This window comes from Gobius niger, assembly GCF_951799975.1.
Source record: "Gobius niger genome assembly, chromosome: 3".
Taxonomy (NCBI): Eukaryota; Metazoa; Chordata; class Actinopteri; order Gobiiformes; family Gobiidae; genus Gobius; species Gobius niger.
Window position 1 is genome coordinate 36,588,782 of NC_136854.1, and position 19,390 is coordinate 36,608,171.

General features: G+C 40.8%; 1 protein-coding gene across 3 annotated transcripts in view; it reads left to right on the top strand.

Annotated features, from left to right (window-relative positions):
- Positions 1-19,390, top strand: part of frmpd1a (FERM and PDZ domain containing 1a) — a 56,081-nt gene that overhangs the window by 19,868 nt on the left and 16,823 nt on the right. For all 3 annotated transcript variants that reach the window (XM_079553245.1, XM_079553244.1, XM_079553246.1), the window contains exons 3-7: positions 3,563-3,685; positions 4,505-4,668; positions 13,407-13,509; positions 15,225-15,270; positions 17,815-17,919. In XM_079553245.1, coding sequence (XP_079409371.1) covers positions 3,567-3,685; positions 4,505-4,668; positions 13,407-13,509; positions 15,225-15,270; positions 17,815-17,919 — 537 coding nt within the window. In that variant the 5' untranslated portion in view covers positions 3,563-3,566. The remainder of the gene's footprint in view (positions 1-3,562; positions 3,686-4,504; positions 4,669-13,406; positions 13,510-15,224; positions 15,271-17,814; positions 17,920-19,390) is intronic.

Genomic DNA, 19,390 nt, shown 5'->3' on the forward strand with positions numbered 1-19,390 from the left:
GTATTTTTATCTTCATCTTTGTATCTTTATTTAGTAGAAAACTATATTCATATTTCAGCATTTGTTAAAGTAGTTTTTGAATAATTAAAGAAAGTTTAGATTTTTCTCCAAATTGTTTTCCCCCTTAACTGTTTTCAAACATGACCATATATGGGAGATTCCAGAGATGCCGTCTGTATGACTGAGTCAAACTGCTAATATAAGTTTATATTTCACCAGAAAATGGCTAAAAAGAGTCTGTATCTATGGAACCAACATTTCTTTGTTAAAATTGCAGCTTCACTGAAAAAAATAAAAATAAATTACTTACAATAAACATTATCCATCTGAATGAGTCATATTTTCAAAGGCATTCAACCTGTCATGCACTTAAAAGCCATATGTGATTATTTAACTCACAGTTCACCTCTTTTTGCCCATCCCACAAGACAAACTGAAAGAACCCAGACTGCTCAGTACAACATCAAGGAGTCTGACTTGTCTGGTCTGCGAGAAGAAGAGACATTTGTAAATATTGCCCATTTCCTTTGTGTTTCCTTCACTCCAGCTGAGCGGACAAAGCTTTTGAATCTTGACTTCTACATTCATGTGCTGTACAGTGTGTTCTCCCTTTGTGCGTGTAACTTGAGAAGTGCGATATGGAGGAGATGGAGGAAGATAGGATGATCCAAACAGCGAGAAAAAAAAGTAAGACTGCAGACAGATGGATTTTGCGCTTTTACGATCAGAGACTCCCAGAGAGACCAAGCTCTTGTGACTCAACGCGTCCGTCACGGGGGACACTCGGCACTTACGCCTCTCAGGTTACCTCCGGACAATCACTGTTATCGCTTTAGATTTGTTGACAGCCTTTGACATTTCATTGCGTTTTCTCCAGTGTTAAGCTTTGTGTTGCCTGAAGCTCAAAATAAATGATCCTAGCCTTTCGCAGCCGTTAGTTTGAAGAATGCGAGGATCACAGAACGCTCAGTATATCAGGTATATATATATATTTAGGCATAAAAAGAACAATTAGTGGCAATAATAATAACAAAGTAATATAGTAAAAAGGTTTTAGTGGCTGCAAACATTGAAAGAACCGAGGCACAGAAGGCGGAGCAGAAAAGTTCAAACCCTGCCTATAAATATCCAGATGAGTCCATTCTCTGTTGTTGGGACGTCCCTGCTCTTGTCTGGGCCAGGCTCATTTCCTGTATAATGGATGATGCTAATGCTCGTGTGGGACGTCCACTGATGGGAGATCCCTTCCTGCAGCTGCCCTCTTTGGGACAGCGCTGACATCATTCACTCTCACATTACAAACAGGCTGCCCGAGGATATTTTACATGGGGCTTATTGTTCATTCAATACATCTCTGGGTGGAGTGAACAAGGGACCTATAAATTCAGATTTGATTTTATTGTCTTGGGATGGTCGTAGTGATCAGGACTAGACCTTTTCTTTTGCAATGGAATAAAAATCGAATTCTTAATGGTTTCCCTTTGCATATAAGTAAGTTAAAGGGATGGTTCCGGATTTTTGACATTGGGCCTCATTTCCTAGTCATCCAGAATGTTGCTGATTTCTGGAGATATTTTTCTTATATTTGTAGAATTACGTGGCGCTAGGCTAGTGCAAGGCTAGCGCATACGGTATCAGCTAGCCTGCATTAAAAACAGTCTGACCCGCTCCACAGTGCACCTGAGGCAAATCACTTATAACGCCAGACTAACCATATAAATGTCTGTGTCTATGAATATTAACCAATTTGCATTTAAAATAACTTAAATTTGAGCAGTATCAGCTTTGTGGTTGCATAAGCTACGCAGCGGCAAAGTGATCTGCTAGAAAATAGTCCCTCAAAATGCGATCATTCATGCAAGGTCAGTTATATTCCAAAGATTATTCTATCGACACAGACATTTATATGGTTAGTCTGGTGTTATAAATGATTTGCCTCAGGTGCTCTGTGGAGCGGGTCAGACTGTTTTTAATGCAGGCTAGCTGATACCATAGACATGCGCTAGCCTTGCACTAGCCTAGCACCACAAAACTCTTCAAATATAAGAACTGCATGAATTACAAAAAGATATCTCCAGAAATCAACAGCACTCTGGATAACTAGGAAATGCCCTAAGTCATCCTGAAATATCCCTTTAAGTTAAGTAAGTGCTTTTTTTGTCATTGAAAAATTGTACAATGAAATTACATTCAGGTGTTGGGTCAGTCCCATGAGCGCACCGCCATTGTGGGCTAATCCGACCAGCACCAGAGTACTGCCTTCCGTGCTCCTTGTAAACGGTGCACCGCCTCCTGGGTTTGTTATTTGACCTTTATTCAACAGGAAAGTCCCACTGAGATTAAAAATCTCTTGAGTCCTGGCCCCAGAGCTGAACCTATTGTACATGTTTTAGTGGTAGGGGAAACCGGAGTACACGGAGGAAACCTTCGCAGACACGGGGAGAATATGCAAACTTCACACAGAAAGACCCAGTCCAGGTGGGAATCGGAAACTTTCTTGCTGTGAAGCACAAGCGCTACCATGATGTATTCCTGTTGCAGAGCGTGGTGTCCTGCACTGGTCAGCTCCTCCTTCCTCCTGCACAGCTCCCTCCACTCCACAACAGTCTTTTCACCATGTTCTGGGCATAGCAGACAAATATAATCCGTTTTAGGCCTGGACTAGACGCAAAAAATGAAAAAAAAAAATCAATCCAGTTTATCATCCATACGAAACCAGCGTAACAGCGTCTGCAACAAACATTTTCCAAACTAAGTCCCAGAGAGGAAAGATCTGAAAACAGCAACTTTTACTAAAACAATGACATCACAGCGCCAGTGTTGTGTCTGTTATCCATAATCTACTGTCCTTATAGTAACTGTTTCTGCACAATCCTCCACTCTTCTGCCCCACAGATGAAAAACACGGCAGATTTAGCCTCGATTCAGTCTGGACTGACAGTGAAAGTCCGGCCACTGACAACCTTATTCTCCACTGAACGAACACTAGCCAGAACAGCTGTGAGTCTTGCCCGTATACCTCCTGGGTTGTCTCTTACTGCAGCTCTTCAGTTCAGTTCATGTCCAGAAAGTATAGTCTTGTTTAGCAGTTCATATTTTAGATGCTGATGGTCCTGGACTTGTTTGAATGTACATTGGAGATCAAATATTGCTTCTAAAACCCTTGTAGTGAGGCACCTTTCCTGAATGATAATGTCGTGACACTTTTTCACCAACAAATTATGTTCAATCATTTTCCACATCACTTTGATATTCCCTGCTGTCCATTAGAGACAGGCCACACATCCGCAGACCAAAACACACACAAAGTGACATCACGTTCTTGATATTTATGAGCCACTGTTATTGACCCCTGATCAATCCAGTCTACGAACACGGGCATCACTTTGGCTAAGAGCCTATTAGCAGCAATGTGGCCACAAATGACATCATGTTTGCGACAGAAAACCCCAAAGTACCTCACTCAAGTCTTTGCAATCCCCTCAATTAGAGTCTTAGGTCTGTGTACACACAAATGTGGTGTTCTTTATGTTCTGTTTTTGTGTTTTTTGGTGGCGTGTAGGTAAATGGATGCGCAGGACAGGAGCCGCTCCCCGTCCCGCCGCACCAGTCGAGTGGAGCAGGTGGTGGGACGATGGCTCAGGCGCTCCAGGGACCTCGGGAGCAGGTCTCACTCGGCGGGCAGGTAAGAGTTACATATTCATTTGCTTGGACTCAAAAGGTTAAGGATTTATATCTATCTAAAATGAAAAATGTTTCAAGTTTGATTCACGCTTCTTCCATCGGCATTAGCATTTTTATCTCATCTCATCACGGACACATTGATATAAATAACAGTTATTCTTTTTAAGTCATTCATCTAATTTTAAATGGTCATTTTCCCGGTGTTGATTTATCTAAAGTTGCTCTCATCATAATTTGTTCCTGGCTTAGGCTCCAGCCAATGAAAGTGTTTCACTTTGTTCAACTTTTCAACAATAATTTGCACAATTCATCCTTAAAGCAGTACTAAGTAACATGTTTACCTTAATAAATCCTTTTTGTAGTCCCTGTGGGGGTAATACAAGTGTTTATGGGATCGTTGGAGGGTTCTTCATCTCCCCCTGGTGTCTCTGGCCAGAAAACCATACTTGCAACTTCGCTGCCACCGGACCGGAGCCACCAATACACACTACTAGAATCATGAAGAAGAAGCTAACGTGCTAACGGGCATAGCTAACTGCGGGCTAGCGTCACTTTAAACAGTATTTACAGCCAATTTTGAGTGAAAAAATTATCTCCATTGTGTAACTGGATGTACAATATCCCTCTCTCCCTTCGCCTTTTCTGTCAGCGTAGTATTTACTCTCCAAGACAATTAATAAGTAAAAAAATCGCAACTTGCTACGACACCTGCAGTTGCGCTTATGGCCTCTAGGGGAAAGAGTAACTTAGTTCTGCTTAAACACATCCATAGTTATACTGTTTCGCAACTGTCTTAAACTTCTTCTGTGTTCATTCACAGAGACAGGAGTACGTCGGAGGGGAAGACGTCCCAGTCCAGTGTCCCGGACCAGAGAAGTTACGCCTTTCGTTTCACTGTCCAGCTGCAGAGAGATCCGGGGTTCTGCTCCCACGGCCTCACTCTCTCCTCCCACACCCCCATCGTGGTGCAGGACATCACCCCAGGTAATTCGAGACCCGCACAGTGAAAACAAATCCACTCCACCCCCTGCAATACGCCATCCATAAAGCCATATAAAATGTCCTCACGCTTTTAAGGCTGCATTATCATGTTAGTGTGTGCGTACAGGAGCACATCTCACAGTGGGCAGTTCCTGAGTAGCAGGTATAAAGTGCTTCACAGGGGTATTGTTTCAGAGCTGACACAGCAGTTCAAGCCAGGAAGATTTTTATATATATATATATTTTTTTAGCTCCTCTCCGTCTTCCTCTCTGCCGGTGGCTTACTTCATCTTGTTGTTGCTTGTGCCAGGTGCAAGAATTCCCTGCCAAGGTGTTGCAGTGTTTTGGTCTGCTAAGTTGTTACTTCTTATCAAGACATTCACGGTCTATAGGATCACTTGGCCGGTCGTACGTATCAGGCAATACATCACGATTTGACGGACATTTGCAATACAGTCGTTGAGCTGCTGTGGTTCTTAAACTCGCTGAACCAGTTTGCGGTGATATAGTTTTTGGTCTCACAGTCATATTTACAGTTCTTGGGAAAACTGAGAAACACTTCGGAGTCCTCGTAGATCTCAGAGGATTTTTATGGGGGGTATAAGCCGTATATAACAGGCTTAAAACAGAGTCAGTGATTCCTAAAAATGCAGCAGTGTTTAGATGCTCGGAGACTGATGAAATGTAACCAACTGGATTGTAGAAATACTTCATATATTACAAGCAAAATGCATATCTAGAGTGTAAACAGAGTAAGAAGTAGGGCTGGGGACCGTTACATTTTTTTCGAGACCGATAACTGAACGATACTTTTTCCGATGAAAATATTTGTCTAGAACCAAATCAATAATGTGTGGAAGATCTGCACATTTATAATGTCGGGGAGGCCTGCACAATATATCGCAAAAAAATACCATATCACAATATTAGGTGATGCAATATCCGTGTCGCAAGAAGCCACAATATAGTTATCGTGTTTTCCGGACTATAAATCGCTCTGGAGTATAAGACGCACAAGCCAAAAACTGGCTGAAACAGGCTGAATAGGCATACGGTATGCTAATGTAGCGCATTGATGTTTAGCTACATGAAGCTAATCAACAAACTAAATAGGTGTCTGGTATGTTAACGTCACATAAACAGTTCAGAGATAACTATAAAGAACTTACCAAACTCTCGATCTCACTTCAAATCACGAAATCCATTGAAATCTTCATCCTCGGTGTCACTTCTGAACAATCGCCATGGCAATGACCTGGGCACGGAGGCGTAACTGCACCGTTGACAAACCTCTCCCGGCAGCACGTTTTATAAAGCTCTCATTTGCAAACTCATTCCTCTAGCTGTGGCCCTGTTGCATGTGAAATTCTATATATGAATCAAAAAAAGACAAATAAATCACATATAAGTCGCTCCGGAGTTTAAGATGCACCCTCTTCCAAACTATGAAAAAAAGTGCTACTTATAGTCCGGAAAATACGGTGCTTACGATTTGTGTTTCATTACAATGGAACATATCGTGTCGAAATGGTTTTGTGAAATATCGCAATAATATCGTTATCGCGATATTGGACAGCCGTATCACATATCGCAAGTTACTTCAATATCGTAATAGCCTGAATGTCGGGTTTATCTCCAATGTCAAAAATATTGTGAAAAATGGGGAAATTGGGAGAAGTCGCAGAAAAAATAAGAAAAGAATTGAGTAAAAGAGGCAAAAATAGGGGGGTTACAGGAAAAGTATTAGTAATCAGCAAAAATGAGGTAAAACTAGAAAGAAATTGGGCCAAAATAAGAAAAAGTTGTGTGAAAAGTTGGGAATTCATGAGGCAAGCATTGGGGAAAAGAAATATTTTGAGCTCTTCCCTGGACCAACAGCACCAAAACTTGGAAATAATAAAAAATAAAAATAAAAATAGTTTTTTTTGGTACCTGCTTCTGATACTTTCATTTTTTTGATACCGATAGTACCTAAAACATTTTTTCCAACACCATAATGGCATCATTTAACTGTACCCAGCCCTAACAAGAAGCATTTCAATCTGCGCTAACATTGCATCCAACCACCACCTCTCGTGCACTCGCAAGTGTATGAATTGGTCCAGAGCCGGCTTCAAACAACCCCTATGCCACTATTTCTATATTTACATAACATGAGAACAATGTTACCAAGTAGTATGCTTTATTTTTGTAGCGCAGCTTGTGACTAACGACTAAGCTATTAATTCCTGTTCGTTTCCTGTGTTTATCCCCCTCTGAGTCCCCTTGTTAGAGCCTGGTTCATTTTGTGTGTCTCCTCAGCAAATGAAGCGGTGGATCGGTGCCAGTGTACTGCGGACCACTGGCCCGAGTACAAGACGAAATGTTAGAAACCTCTGAGGAGACAGCCACTGCAACCGAGCACAATAAATCAGCATTACAGAGGGATTTGCAATACAGAATAAAAGTAGAAGGAAGTTTGGGAGGAGTGTTTTGTAGGTTTCGGTATCTGAATATGGGGGATCTGCTGCTATATGATGCACAAACTTCCTGTGTCATTTGAACTGATTGAATATTGACCACTGCAGCTCAGGAACACTCCACAAGAGCAGCTGTTTCGAAGATGCTCTGACCCAGTTGTCCAGACGCCGCATTTTGACAAAGTTTTCTCAGGCTCAAACTTGCCACCATGTTTTAAACACAGATTTCGAAGTGGAACGACAGCTTTATGCAGTTTCTGAAAGAGACAATGCTTTACTGTTATTAAAGTTTGATGTTTGTGCGCAGTACATGGCAGTCCATAACCTCTTAACCCCCGCCTGAACCAAGCTCATTTCCTCAAGTTTGACTTTACCCAAATCTAAAAGGTTCTTGGGGAAAAAAGTGTCAGAATTGCAGCAAAAGCGAGAAGAAAATAAGGATGAAAACGCAACAAAAAAGTGATGAAAAAGTGGCAAAATGTAAAGAAAAGTGGCAAAAATTTATGAAAATGTGATACGTCAAATAAGTGACCACAACATGGCAACAACACAAGGAAAAAGATCCATTTATACATCAGCTTTGTAGGCCTTAGCTTTCAACTTCAACAACTCAAACCAGTGCCCAGAAAAAAGCTGTGCGTTACTGTTTAGAGCTGCATTATGGCATTTTTTATGTGGAAAAAAACACAACGTGATATACTTGACCCAGGTAACAATTTGGGGTTTTTACAACATTCTGGGAACGTTTTTTCCAAGTTATGGGAACGTTGCCTAGTTCTTCTAACGTTAGTTTAATGACAACCTTCCTGAAACGTTTTACTAACGTTATATTGTGGTTATTTTACCTTTATTTGCTGCAACCTTCAGAAAACCTACAGCCAATGTTTGAAATTGGTTATTTTAGCGTCCTCCTTACGATTGGAAATTTGCAAAAAGGACAATCTTATCGAATGATGTGTTTTTTATTGTATGTAACAGAAGCAATAACAGTGTAAACCCAGCAAGACCACGAATACTCTTTACATTCACATATTCATATATAACTTTTAGCTTTATGACCTAGGAGCATGGCATCAGTTTCTATAACATTTTTTCGCTCTGTCCCAAATAAACATAAAATAAATAGAAAATGTGCATGCAAGGTTGAGGTATCTAAGCTTAGATACAGTAGGGTGTATGTGCAGTGTCCCCACGTGATTTTTGTCCTGGACAATGAGCTCAGTACTGTACTTCCTGTCCCTAATCTTTTACATGCACGATTAGCAGGGTCCCAAACAAATAAAACAGCTCAGGATTTGGTAATGATGCTGGGAGCCATTTCTGCTGCTTCATTTCCCTGGAAGTGTCTCCCATGGCACTGCCTGGCTGAGGGTCAGACAGAGTAGACCTCAGTAGCCAGCTCCATCCGCTCAAGGTCAAATACAGCAAAAGTAATGTGTTAAACAAAGTCCTGTGATATTGGACATTGGCCTTAGAAAAACTCCTATAGGTTGATCTTTGTTTGTTTGCATATTCCTGATTTGTTTCTGGTGTGTCATTAGTTAACTTGTGTACAACAGCTGTGATTAATTCATTGTTGAGTGTGAGAAATCTGTTTAAACTTTAGTTTCACTGAAAGGGAAGTGCATCGAGTTTGCGGTTGTCACATCAAACACTGAAGCTGAACCGTTGCACAGTTGGATTCCCAAAATAGAAACATCAAAACATTTTGCTGAGTTGTCAAGAGACGGCGATTTTTTGAGCTACTACAAAAAACCCATTGGATTTTTACCCCTTTGTGCATTTACTATAAATATGTTTCATATTTAATCAAGACATGCAAACCGTCTAACTTATTTCTCCTCTAATCTAAGTCTGTGGTACTTCCTCTGTAGTCTGACTTTTATTTGTTCTGTTTTATTCATGAAGCCACCATGTTTGTCTTGATACAAATGGACCATGCGCTTCCCTGATTACTTAATCCACACCCATCAGAGTTTTTTATAGCATAAGAAAAGACTGTATCTTGATCTTGGCTTCATTTAATCACTTGTGCTTTCAAATCCAGAACAACTGTCTCCCTTTTAGATTTTTTTCATTCCACCTGTTTCTATCTGTTCTATTGAATTGTTGTTTGCCCAATTAATACATTCACTGCTTTATGTACCGAACATAAGCAAACAATGTGATTCAGCTGAAAGCCCTGCAGCAGTGAATGGTGGTGTTGTGTGCCACTTGCTAGTTGCTGCTGTTGAATGCCTGTATCCCCCGAGGTCTAAGGAGAGATCAAATCCTCTGCAGCGCCATCTGTTCCTGCCACACACATACTTTGCCTTTAATAGAGATTCAAAGGATGCTTTTTTTTTACGCTGAGGGCGGCGCACAACACAAGGGCAAAGCACAAAAAATAGTAAAGTAAAAGATCCCTGATCATCCATCTCAATTTAGCTACTGTATGTAATACAGTTGGAAGAAGAAAGTGACAACATGCAATCTCGTAGCGGAGTGAGGCAGACGGCGAGCCCTCCTGGCATTCACTATAATAATTAATACATTTGGGAATAATATTTTTCTCTTAGGGTAAGTCTTATTGTCACTCGTGTGATTTTATGTTATGTCTGGACCCCAGGAAGATTAGCAACACTAGAGGATCCTAGTAAAGAATAAAGAATGAATAAAGTGTCTTGGGTATGCGTTTCCAATGACATCACGCATAGCTCCGGTGGCCATTTTGAATACCAAAGTAGCATTATGCAGTACTACAACATGCAACAATATCTCTACTCAGGATGAAAATGAAAGACAACTGATTGACAGTGGCATTTTTATGTACTTGTAATCATTGCTCAAGAAGAAAACAGTAAAAACACACGCTTAATATAAGCAGCAAATGTGGCTCAGACGTAGCAGCTCTGTCTGTGAAGCTACATCAGGATTAACTAAAGATCTGCTTCACTCTGAAGACTAAATTAACACATCAAAGAAGAAACAGAAAACCTTTCTCTGTGATATTTACAGTTTGTCATGTCAACAGAGTCTCAGTCTAAGTCAGTGTTTAAGCTGCTCAAGACGTTAGCATACTACTGGTTAGCAACTGACATCAACCAACTGTCAATGGCTTCAACACGATAAACACATGTGTGGCTCACATCTATGACACTGAGGAAAAACTGCAGTAACAGCTCAGACCTCTGTCACATGTTGTATCCCAGGCCAGATGTTTGGAGTGTTTCAGGGTTTCTCTTGGAGAGGCTTATCGCGTTGAAGCTAAATGCTGACGTTTTGACTCACTGGTTTCTTCACATAAATGTGCGTCTCTGGGGCCGTGTTTTTACTATTACCTTCTTGAGCAATGATTACGAGTACATAAAAATGCCACTGTCGATCAGTTGTCCTTAATTTTATCCTGAGTAGATATATTGTTACATGTTCTAATACTGCATAATGGTACTTTGGTGTTCAAAATGGCCGCCATAACAACAAAAGTCACATGACTGAAACGCATGTATACCGCCAAAGGCCCACAGTGTGTTGGATTGGCATCAGCTCTCTGTGCCTTTGAGCAGCATGGTAGCGCAGTACTCATGGTTAGTTCTCATGCCTCACAGCTAGAAGGTCCTGGTTCGATTCCCACCTGGACGGGGCCTTTCTGTGTGGAGTGTGTTCTCCCCGGGTCTGCGTAGGTTTCCTACAGGTGCTCTGGTTTCCCCTACCACTAAAACATGTACAATAGACTCCCCTGTAAAAGAGATTCTTAATCCAAGTGGGACTTTCCTGGTTAAAGTCACACCGTGTAACATGTTTCCAATAAACAAATTGAAATACAAGCATTTATTTTATGATCATTGAAAAGTACCTCATGAATGTACAAAAAAAACATGTGCTTTTGCTGTGAGCGGCTCAGCTCTGCTAAGACATGACTGTAACTTTACCGGGAGTCTCCAGCTCGTCTCCATGGAGATGTGACTAAAGTCAGTAGAAAAAGGCTAAGTTTTCATCCAAATCCATTCTTTGATTTCCCACTGCAAAAAATAGACTTATTTGTGTCGAGCTGGTCATTATCACAGCTGATCATGTGTTGTATTGTACAGTATAGTCCATAATGTTACTCAGTCTACCTTTAAATAACGGTCAAATAAAATAATATACAACTGGCCAGGATGAATGATGTGTGTGTGTGGTTAAAGTGGCCACTGGTGCAGAAGTTTGCAGTCGCACTTCTGTCAGTCTATTCCAGGGGAAACTGTAGCTAACCACCATGAGTGTGGAGTGAAAGAAGAACAAATCCTCTAAAAGAACTGTGTGAAGCGCTTTGGGTGACTTGTGTCATGTGAAAAGCATGATACCAATAAGCTTCCATTCCAACTCAAAAGAGCTACTTGTACTTGATGTTTATCCATATTTAAGCCTTGACGTATGAGTTGAAATAAATGAACATCATGACAACACAGCTCTGCAACCACTGAACACTCATACATCACATCCATGTGGATGATGTGGTTTGGACAAAGAGATCATTTTCCAGCCCTTGCTTGCTCTTATCAAGGACATCTCTCATTCTGCCCATTGTCGACATTTCTTGTGAAGAACTGTAGCTTAACCCAACATTATCATAGAGTGGCATTTGTCCTTCACTAACAGTTATCAGTTTCCCTTGGCATAACATAGCCACACACTATGCACTTATCAATACGCCTTGACCAAGCCACTCAAATGGCCTCATTGGCATTCTTGCAGAGCCGGTACTGGCCCTTCTGGGGCCCTAGGCATAAATCCACAAGGGGCCCTACAGTACGTGTCCCATCGTTATTCAACGAAGATCAAATGTCACGGTTTGGTTTAGGACCCAAAAGCAGAACACAAATTGGCAAGTGCACAAAAGGACATTTATTGCATTGGTGAGTTGGTGGCTGGTAGATGGATAACAGGCAGGCCAGTAGGTGGACGAACATGCAGGTACAGAGCACGGCAGGCAGACAAACAGGTCCTGGACAAAAGACAAAAATTATTTAAGGCACAAAAATCTTCACCAAACTCACAGAAGCTAAAGCCAAACTAACTGTGGTAGTTTAACTGACGAACTGGCAGCGTGTGGAGGAAGAGCCAGGCTTCTTGTACAGGTCACAAGGTGCAGGTAACGAGCTGTGGATTGGATGCAGGTGCGTAACAGGTTGCAGATCTGATGGCTCCGCCCAGGTGAGGAAACAGACAAACACAAAAACAAGAGGGAGGGGAGCAGTGGCAAAACAGGACCATGACATCAAATCCATTTTCGGTCAAAAAGAGTTTCACTGTGCAGTAGTGCAGGGCAGAAGTGGAACATAATGACCTCAATTCAGGCCCCGTCCCACTGACTGAGAACCACTAACCTCTAAGCCACTGTGAGATTGGGATTTAGGACGACTACTAGTATATTTCCCAACTTTATAAATTGGTAAATGGCAAATAGTCCCATTCTCTCACCTCTGGTCCCTGACCCACAGTTTGGGAACCGCTGATTTGAAACTAACTGAAACCTGCACCTGACGGTTATTTCTGTCTGACCACTGAGAATTAGCCTGTGAGTAGCCCAACTCGTTTTAGAGTGTGCACATTCAGAGAACCAGAGTCACTGTAAGTAACTGCGTGCATGAGAACCGTGTGGATTCAACTCATCATTGAGACAAAATAGGCCCGTAACAACGCATTAATTAATCAGGGAAACAACACCGTAGTTTGACTGAGATCCGGGCCCTTGCGGCTGCAGGGGCCCTATGCAACTTGCATAGTTTGCCTATAGGAAAACCGGCTCTGCATTCTTGGCTCTGTGTGTGACATCACTCTTATATTCATATATTCATACGTTCTTTTGTGAACACGTGGCTAGACTTGAATGACCTTTACTACCATGTGTTTATGCCTCTGGGTCCCATACTGATTGTAAATATTCTTCTCTTGCTAATGAGCGTCCTGCCTCTCTTTACAGCTCTAGGAATCATAAGGACAACACTCATTCCTCCTCATTTCTCAACAACAGTACAGTCAACAGACCCGGTACCCATCATTCAATGCCACTTGGTGTAACCTGGAGCAATACGAACGATCAACTACCAATCTAAGGGTTTATGCAGCGAACGCTTTACTACTGAGCCGCTGCCACTGTCCACGAGAAACACCACCAGGGTTTGAAGACAACACAGTCTCACACATGTCAGGATTATGCATGTATACCTGATGAAAGGACCGTCGCTCTTGTGCCCAGATGTGATGTGAATATGTGTGTGTGTGCGTTGGCCTGACAGCACAAGGGCATGCTGTGTGCAGGTGGCCCCGCAGATGGCCGGCTCGTCCCTGGAGACCGACTGGTGAAGATCAATAACGTCTGTGCGGACGACCTGACCCCCGCGCAGGCTGCAGAGATAATCAGGTCTGTGCTGGTTCCCAATACACCGCTGCATGTGCTCTCATACGGTGGGGTCAGGGTATTGGACGTGGAGGTGATTGTATTTAAATGAAGTCACTGTCCAATCCTAGTGTATGGTAATTTATTCTGTAAGTCACCCCTTCATGCTTTTTAAGGTTTAAAATGTTACATCAGTTTTATGCTATCGGTAATGATTTTTTTAATGTCTTTTTAAGTCTACAATGACACAATACTTTGCTACTGTGTGGCTGTTTTGTATGTCACAGAGCTCCTCAAATTTTGGAGAAAAATTTGAAAAATGAAGAAACTGTGATATATATCTGTGCAAAATCGCGATATTATTGCGATATTTCGCTAAACCATTTCAACACATGACACCTCAAACATTTTTTTTTATTAAATTGTGTCAAAAGACGACTTAAAGTGCATATGACACATTAGACACAATTTTTGCTAAAACATAGTTAACATGATTATATTTAAGATATTGCTGAGGATTGTACCCAGCTTTCTTTAGTTTGGCCATTTTTTGTGATGTTTATAGTTTCACTTCCTGATTGGACACTGACAGGAAGTGACATAGAGGAAGAAACCATTTTAAACTGTTGCCGTGCCGACCATGTTAAGTCAATGGGGAAATTAATCAAACTGTTATGGAATGCTACCTTTATCTATGTCACTTCCTGTCAGCAGCTTCAAAATTCAAATTGCAACTGATGTTATCCTTCTAAATTAGTCATATTTTCAAAAGCATTAAAGCCTGTGATATGCACTTTAAAGAAAAACTACATCAGGACCAAAACAAGATTAAAATTGAAGTTAGTAAATATTGTAACAAAAACTGAACTTTTACACATTTATATGAGTTTGCCCCCCAAAAAATGTCAATCTCAGTCAGATGAAGGTTTTACTGATATATTGCGATATATTGTGGCCTCTCGCGATATGGATATGTCATCACCTTATATCACGATACGGTATATTGTTAAGCCCTATGATATATTGTGATGCCCTGGAAAAACTCCTTTAAAAATCATTTGTCTAGCCACGCCAATGTAAGAAAATGCACGCACACATAAAGAGGATCATTTGGAAACTGGCAAATGATAAAAAATATGAAAGAATTTTATTTTATATCTGTAGATCCAAGTTTTGATGTTTGTCATTAAAGGAAGTGACTTGGTTGTTTTAGATCAAATAATTTTTTTTTCCCTCAATTTTTTCCCATTTTCATGTTTTTTTTTACCCAATGTTTGCCCCATTTTTTTCATATTTTTGCCCCAATTTATTATCATTTTCCAAATTTTTATCCCCAACTGTTGCCCATTTTTATTACTAATATTTTCCCTATTTTTCTCCAATTCTTCTTCAGTTTATCCCCAATTTTTTTCTGTACTTTTGCCCAATTTTTCCATATTTTTTCCACTATTTCTCCCATCTTTTCTCCCATTTCTTCCTAAATTATTCCACATTTTTCACACATTTCTTGACATTGGAGATGAGCCTGATAATTGTACATTTGCAGATCTTCCTAACATTAGTATAGATATCGGTAAGAGTATCAATATCGAAAACCAAGCATTGTTCAAGTACTGGTATAGAAAATAATGTCACGGCTTACCCAGCCCAATACTGTACCTGTAAAACCTTGGGCTTACTCACTTTCACCCATGTTTGAATTGCACCATGTCTAAAACGGTTCATGTTTCCATTTTCAGGGAGTGTCACGATACGTTGTCAATGACGGTGCTTCGGACAATGCTGGTGAGTCTATACATGGCACATTGCATCTTCTTTATGTAACAACGACATGGCTCCTGTTTATCCCGCCGCGGGACATAAAAATGCTGGTGTCGACACAACCATTCATCAACAAGTCAATTAGGCTGGGGGTCAAGCACCATGGCCAACACGTGCTCCGTTTCCAAGGTCCCACCGTTCAATCACCATTACATGTGTTGCCTCAGGAAGTCCCAGTACAGACTGGCTTAGTCCCAGGTAAACCGTCCATCACGTTGACTAAGTACTAGGTGCGTTAGGAGGATTGATAGTTTACAATAAATCATGATAAATTCACAGATTACACAAGATAGACAATTTAGAGGCGACAATATCAGATGTACATGTCTTTACTCCCAGAATGAAGCCTTTCAGTAAATCACTTTTTATGTCAAGGTTTTTTTGCTCGTAAGCTTTAACACACAACATGGACTTGTGTCGGGAGACATTCAGCAAATTGTGAAATCCAGGAATCAATTTCTCTACGTTAAAGAGATATTTCAGGATTTTTGCCATAGGGCCTCGTTTCCTAGTTATCCAGAGTGTTGCTAATTTCTGGAGGTATTTTTTTTCTAATTCATGCAGTTCTCATGTTTGAAGAGATGCGTGACGCCTGGCTGATGCAAGGCTAGCGCATTTGTATGGTATCAGCTAGCCTGCATTAAAAACAGTCTGACCCGCTCCACAGTGCACCTGAGGCAAATCACTTTTAACGCCAGACTAACCATATAAATGTCTGTGTCGAAAGCGCTTTACATCAAGGGGCCAGTCACCCACTCACACACCAATGTACGCAGACACTGGAGGCAAAGTGGGTGAAGTGTTTAGCCCAAGGACACAACGACAGTGTGCACCTGCGGGATTCGAACCACTGATCCTCCAATCACAAGACAACCTGCTCTACTGTCTACACCACAAACCGTTATTGACAGCTTTTTTTTGCTCAAAGATGTTCTCATCTTTCTTTAGTTTGTGTGAAGTTTAGACATAGAGTTGAACTTTACCTCTATCTATGTCACTTACTGTCAGTAGTTTAAAAAGGACAATGAAAATGACTTTTCGGCCCAACATTTCTTCATTAAAATTGCTGCTTCACTCAAATAAAAATGATAATTACTTAAAGAGACTATACAGAGTTTAAAAATGTCAAAATTATGTTTTTTCCTCCCCCTACATGTTCCAACAATGTCCTAATGTGTAGAATGAGCCCAGACCTGTTCACCACAACTGCCTCTAAAATCCGGCACTGTCACTCAAAAAGTTGTTAATTCGGGTCCGAAGTGCCGTCATGCACAAGCTTAATATAGAAGCTGCAGTTACACGTATGACCTGAGGTGGCAGTAGTGAGTATAAAATGGCTAACTTGCATCTAGCCCCTTTAAAACAGATTCAATAGCTTAAAAACCTGTCATATGCACTTTAAGGGATGAGGATACATCATGCAAAATCAACTTTTCTGAGCTTTAGTCATGACGATCCACAATGTTCCTGCAACAGTAGTACTGAGAGTAATCCTGCTTACTATAGATGTTTCTTCTTCTACAGAAAGCGCTCCAATCGGTACTTCCCCAGCTTTTTAATATAGTTTTTCATAAATGGAATCTGGAAGTGTCCCCGGCATTTTTATCTTTAGGGTTTTTTCTTGTCAAGTCAAGCAAACAAAACCAAGTCAGAAAAGATTTGAACAAGAAGACATAATGAACTTTTCCTGCTCCTGTTCTGACAAACTTCCTACTGTTTCCCTGAAAGTTGACCTAATGACATCCCTCCCTCCCGACTGTTATCTGAGTGATGTGAGGACACTGTTACTGTGATGGAAGGTGTGAGTGCAGGTGGATCGGTACATCAGCGCTTCTCATTAGACGCTCTGCTGACGGGGGCACATTTAACCAGTGATTCATGACCACTCTCTGCGCCGCCAATACGTCCATGTGCGGATTAGGAAAAATGTTATTAGGAAATATTCAACCCTGCTAGACTTGTAATGAAAAGGTATAGACTGTGTGCTGTAAGCAATCGTCAATCATTGCAGACGCAGCTCACATAATGGCTGACTTGCTGTATTGAGTTTTACTGTAATCTCTCAGGCTTGGTTTAGACCTAGTTGTCGTGCGAGTGCTGGGGCCATTTACTCCGTTTTAATCCTGGTTTACATCGGGTTCGTCTCTGATTGGATCTTTTTTAGCATGTTGCCTCTTTTATGAAGAGAAGCATTCATTGCCTGCTAATTCAATAGGGAAACAGAGCTTCTGTGTCAGAGATTATATAACATTTTTCACTTTACTCATTTTCTGGGTCACAGCTATTTTTATCTGAATTCCTACGTTCCTGCTGTCATAGAAGCAACACACACACAAATGAAAAACACTTTGAGACATAATTACCACTGAAAACCTGTCTTTATGGAAATGTGTTTATGTACAATGCATGTAAATGTGCCACACTGGATCTTTCCTGTGTGGTGCTCTGTGACGCTGTGTTGATCACCCTCTGAAGAAACGCATTGTCTCATTATCGTTTTGTTTTCAGGGCCCGAAGTCGTCTTTCATCACTCCGGAGAAAAAGGCCAAGCTCAAGTGTCACCCTGTGAAAGTGCGCTTCGCTGAGGAGGTAGAGGTCAATGGACAGTCTCAGGTAAGTCAGGCTGAATCAGAGTTTTAAAGCCTGAAGTGTTTAAGTACATAATTTCAATTAAAATAAAAGACACATCACATGTAACAACAGACAGATCTCCGTTTGAGTAGTTTCATAACAATCCTCTGAGGAACACAATACAGATACTTGTTTACCTTATTAAATCCTTTTCGTAGTCCCTGTGGGGGTAATACAAGTGTTAATGGGATGATTGGGGGTATTTCATCTTCCCCTGGTGTCTCTGGCCAGAAAACCACAATTGCAACTTTCCCTGCACCGACCCGGAGGCCGCAATACACAGTAATGGAATCACGAAGAAGAAGCTAACAGGCTAACAGGCAAAGCTAACTGTGGTTTAGCGCCACTTAAACTGGATTTACAGCTAAGTTTCAGTGAAAAAAAATATCTCCATTGTGTAATTGGATGTACAATATCCCTCTCTCCCTTTGTCTTTTCTGGCAGTGTAGTATTTACTCTCATGGACAATTAATGAGTAAAAAACCGTAACATGCTACGACACCTGTGGCGCTTATGGCCTCTAGGGGCAAGAGTTTCTTAGTTCTGCTTTCATTTGACTCCAGATTTAGACAAATAATTTTCCTCAATTTTAGTCTAGTTTTAGTCGACGAAATTTAAGAATATTTAGTGAGCTTTGTATTCATGATATTTATTCTAATCATATTTAATCACGGTTTTCTGCTTTATGTTTGTTCTCCACATGAACAAAGCACAGACCTGTTCCTTTGTCAGAGATATGAGGCTCTTTCAAACTGTCATTGGATTGGTTTGGATGATTTTTTTTCTTCTTTTAATTTTTATTTCATAATATTTTGTGGACAAAAATATCTGGACATGTAGTCATAGTTTTAGTCTTTTCGTTTAGTTTGAATCTAATTTTAACCAGCAAAAAACCGACATTGACTAAAATTACGCCGAAATATTTTAGTCGATGAACTATCTTCACACTATTTTCAGCCATTTTTATCGACTTTTGCCAAGGAGGAACAGGTCACAGAATGACGTCCTCTTGCCTTGTCCTTGACAGACTCGTTTCCATTGCGACACAAACGCAGAACTTATTAATTAAATCTCAAAGGTACAACCACACAATTAGACTACAGTGCCTCATTCAACCAGGCCTTAAACATTCACCAATCGGTCCATCTTGAATTGTTAAACACAATAGAGGATCTTTTAAGTGGAAAAGCATTAGCGGTACTTGCTTCAACCAGTGTCCTTGATTTATGGATCCCAAACCTGTATCAAACTTGTGATTCTGGTTGCTAAGATACTATCAGGTCAAAAATCTACTTATCTACTATAAAAGTGCTGTGTTAGAGCTCTTTAGTCGTGGAATTTGCATGTATTGGTTCAGTTAAATAGTGTAAAGTATAACCTGAATATTTCAAAATCACTGCTAGGATAGGGGGATATCATATTCAGTGTGTCTCAGTTACTAAAAAGTAAGCTA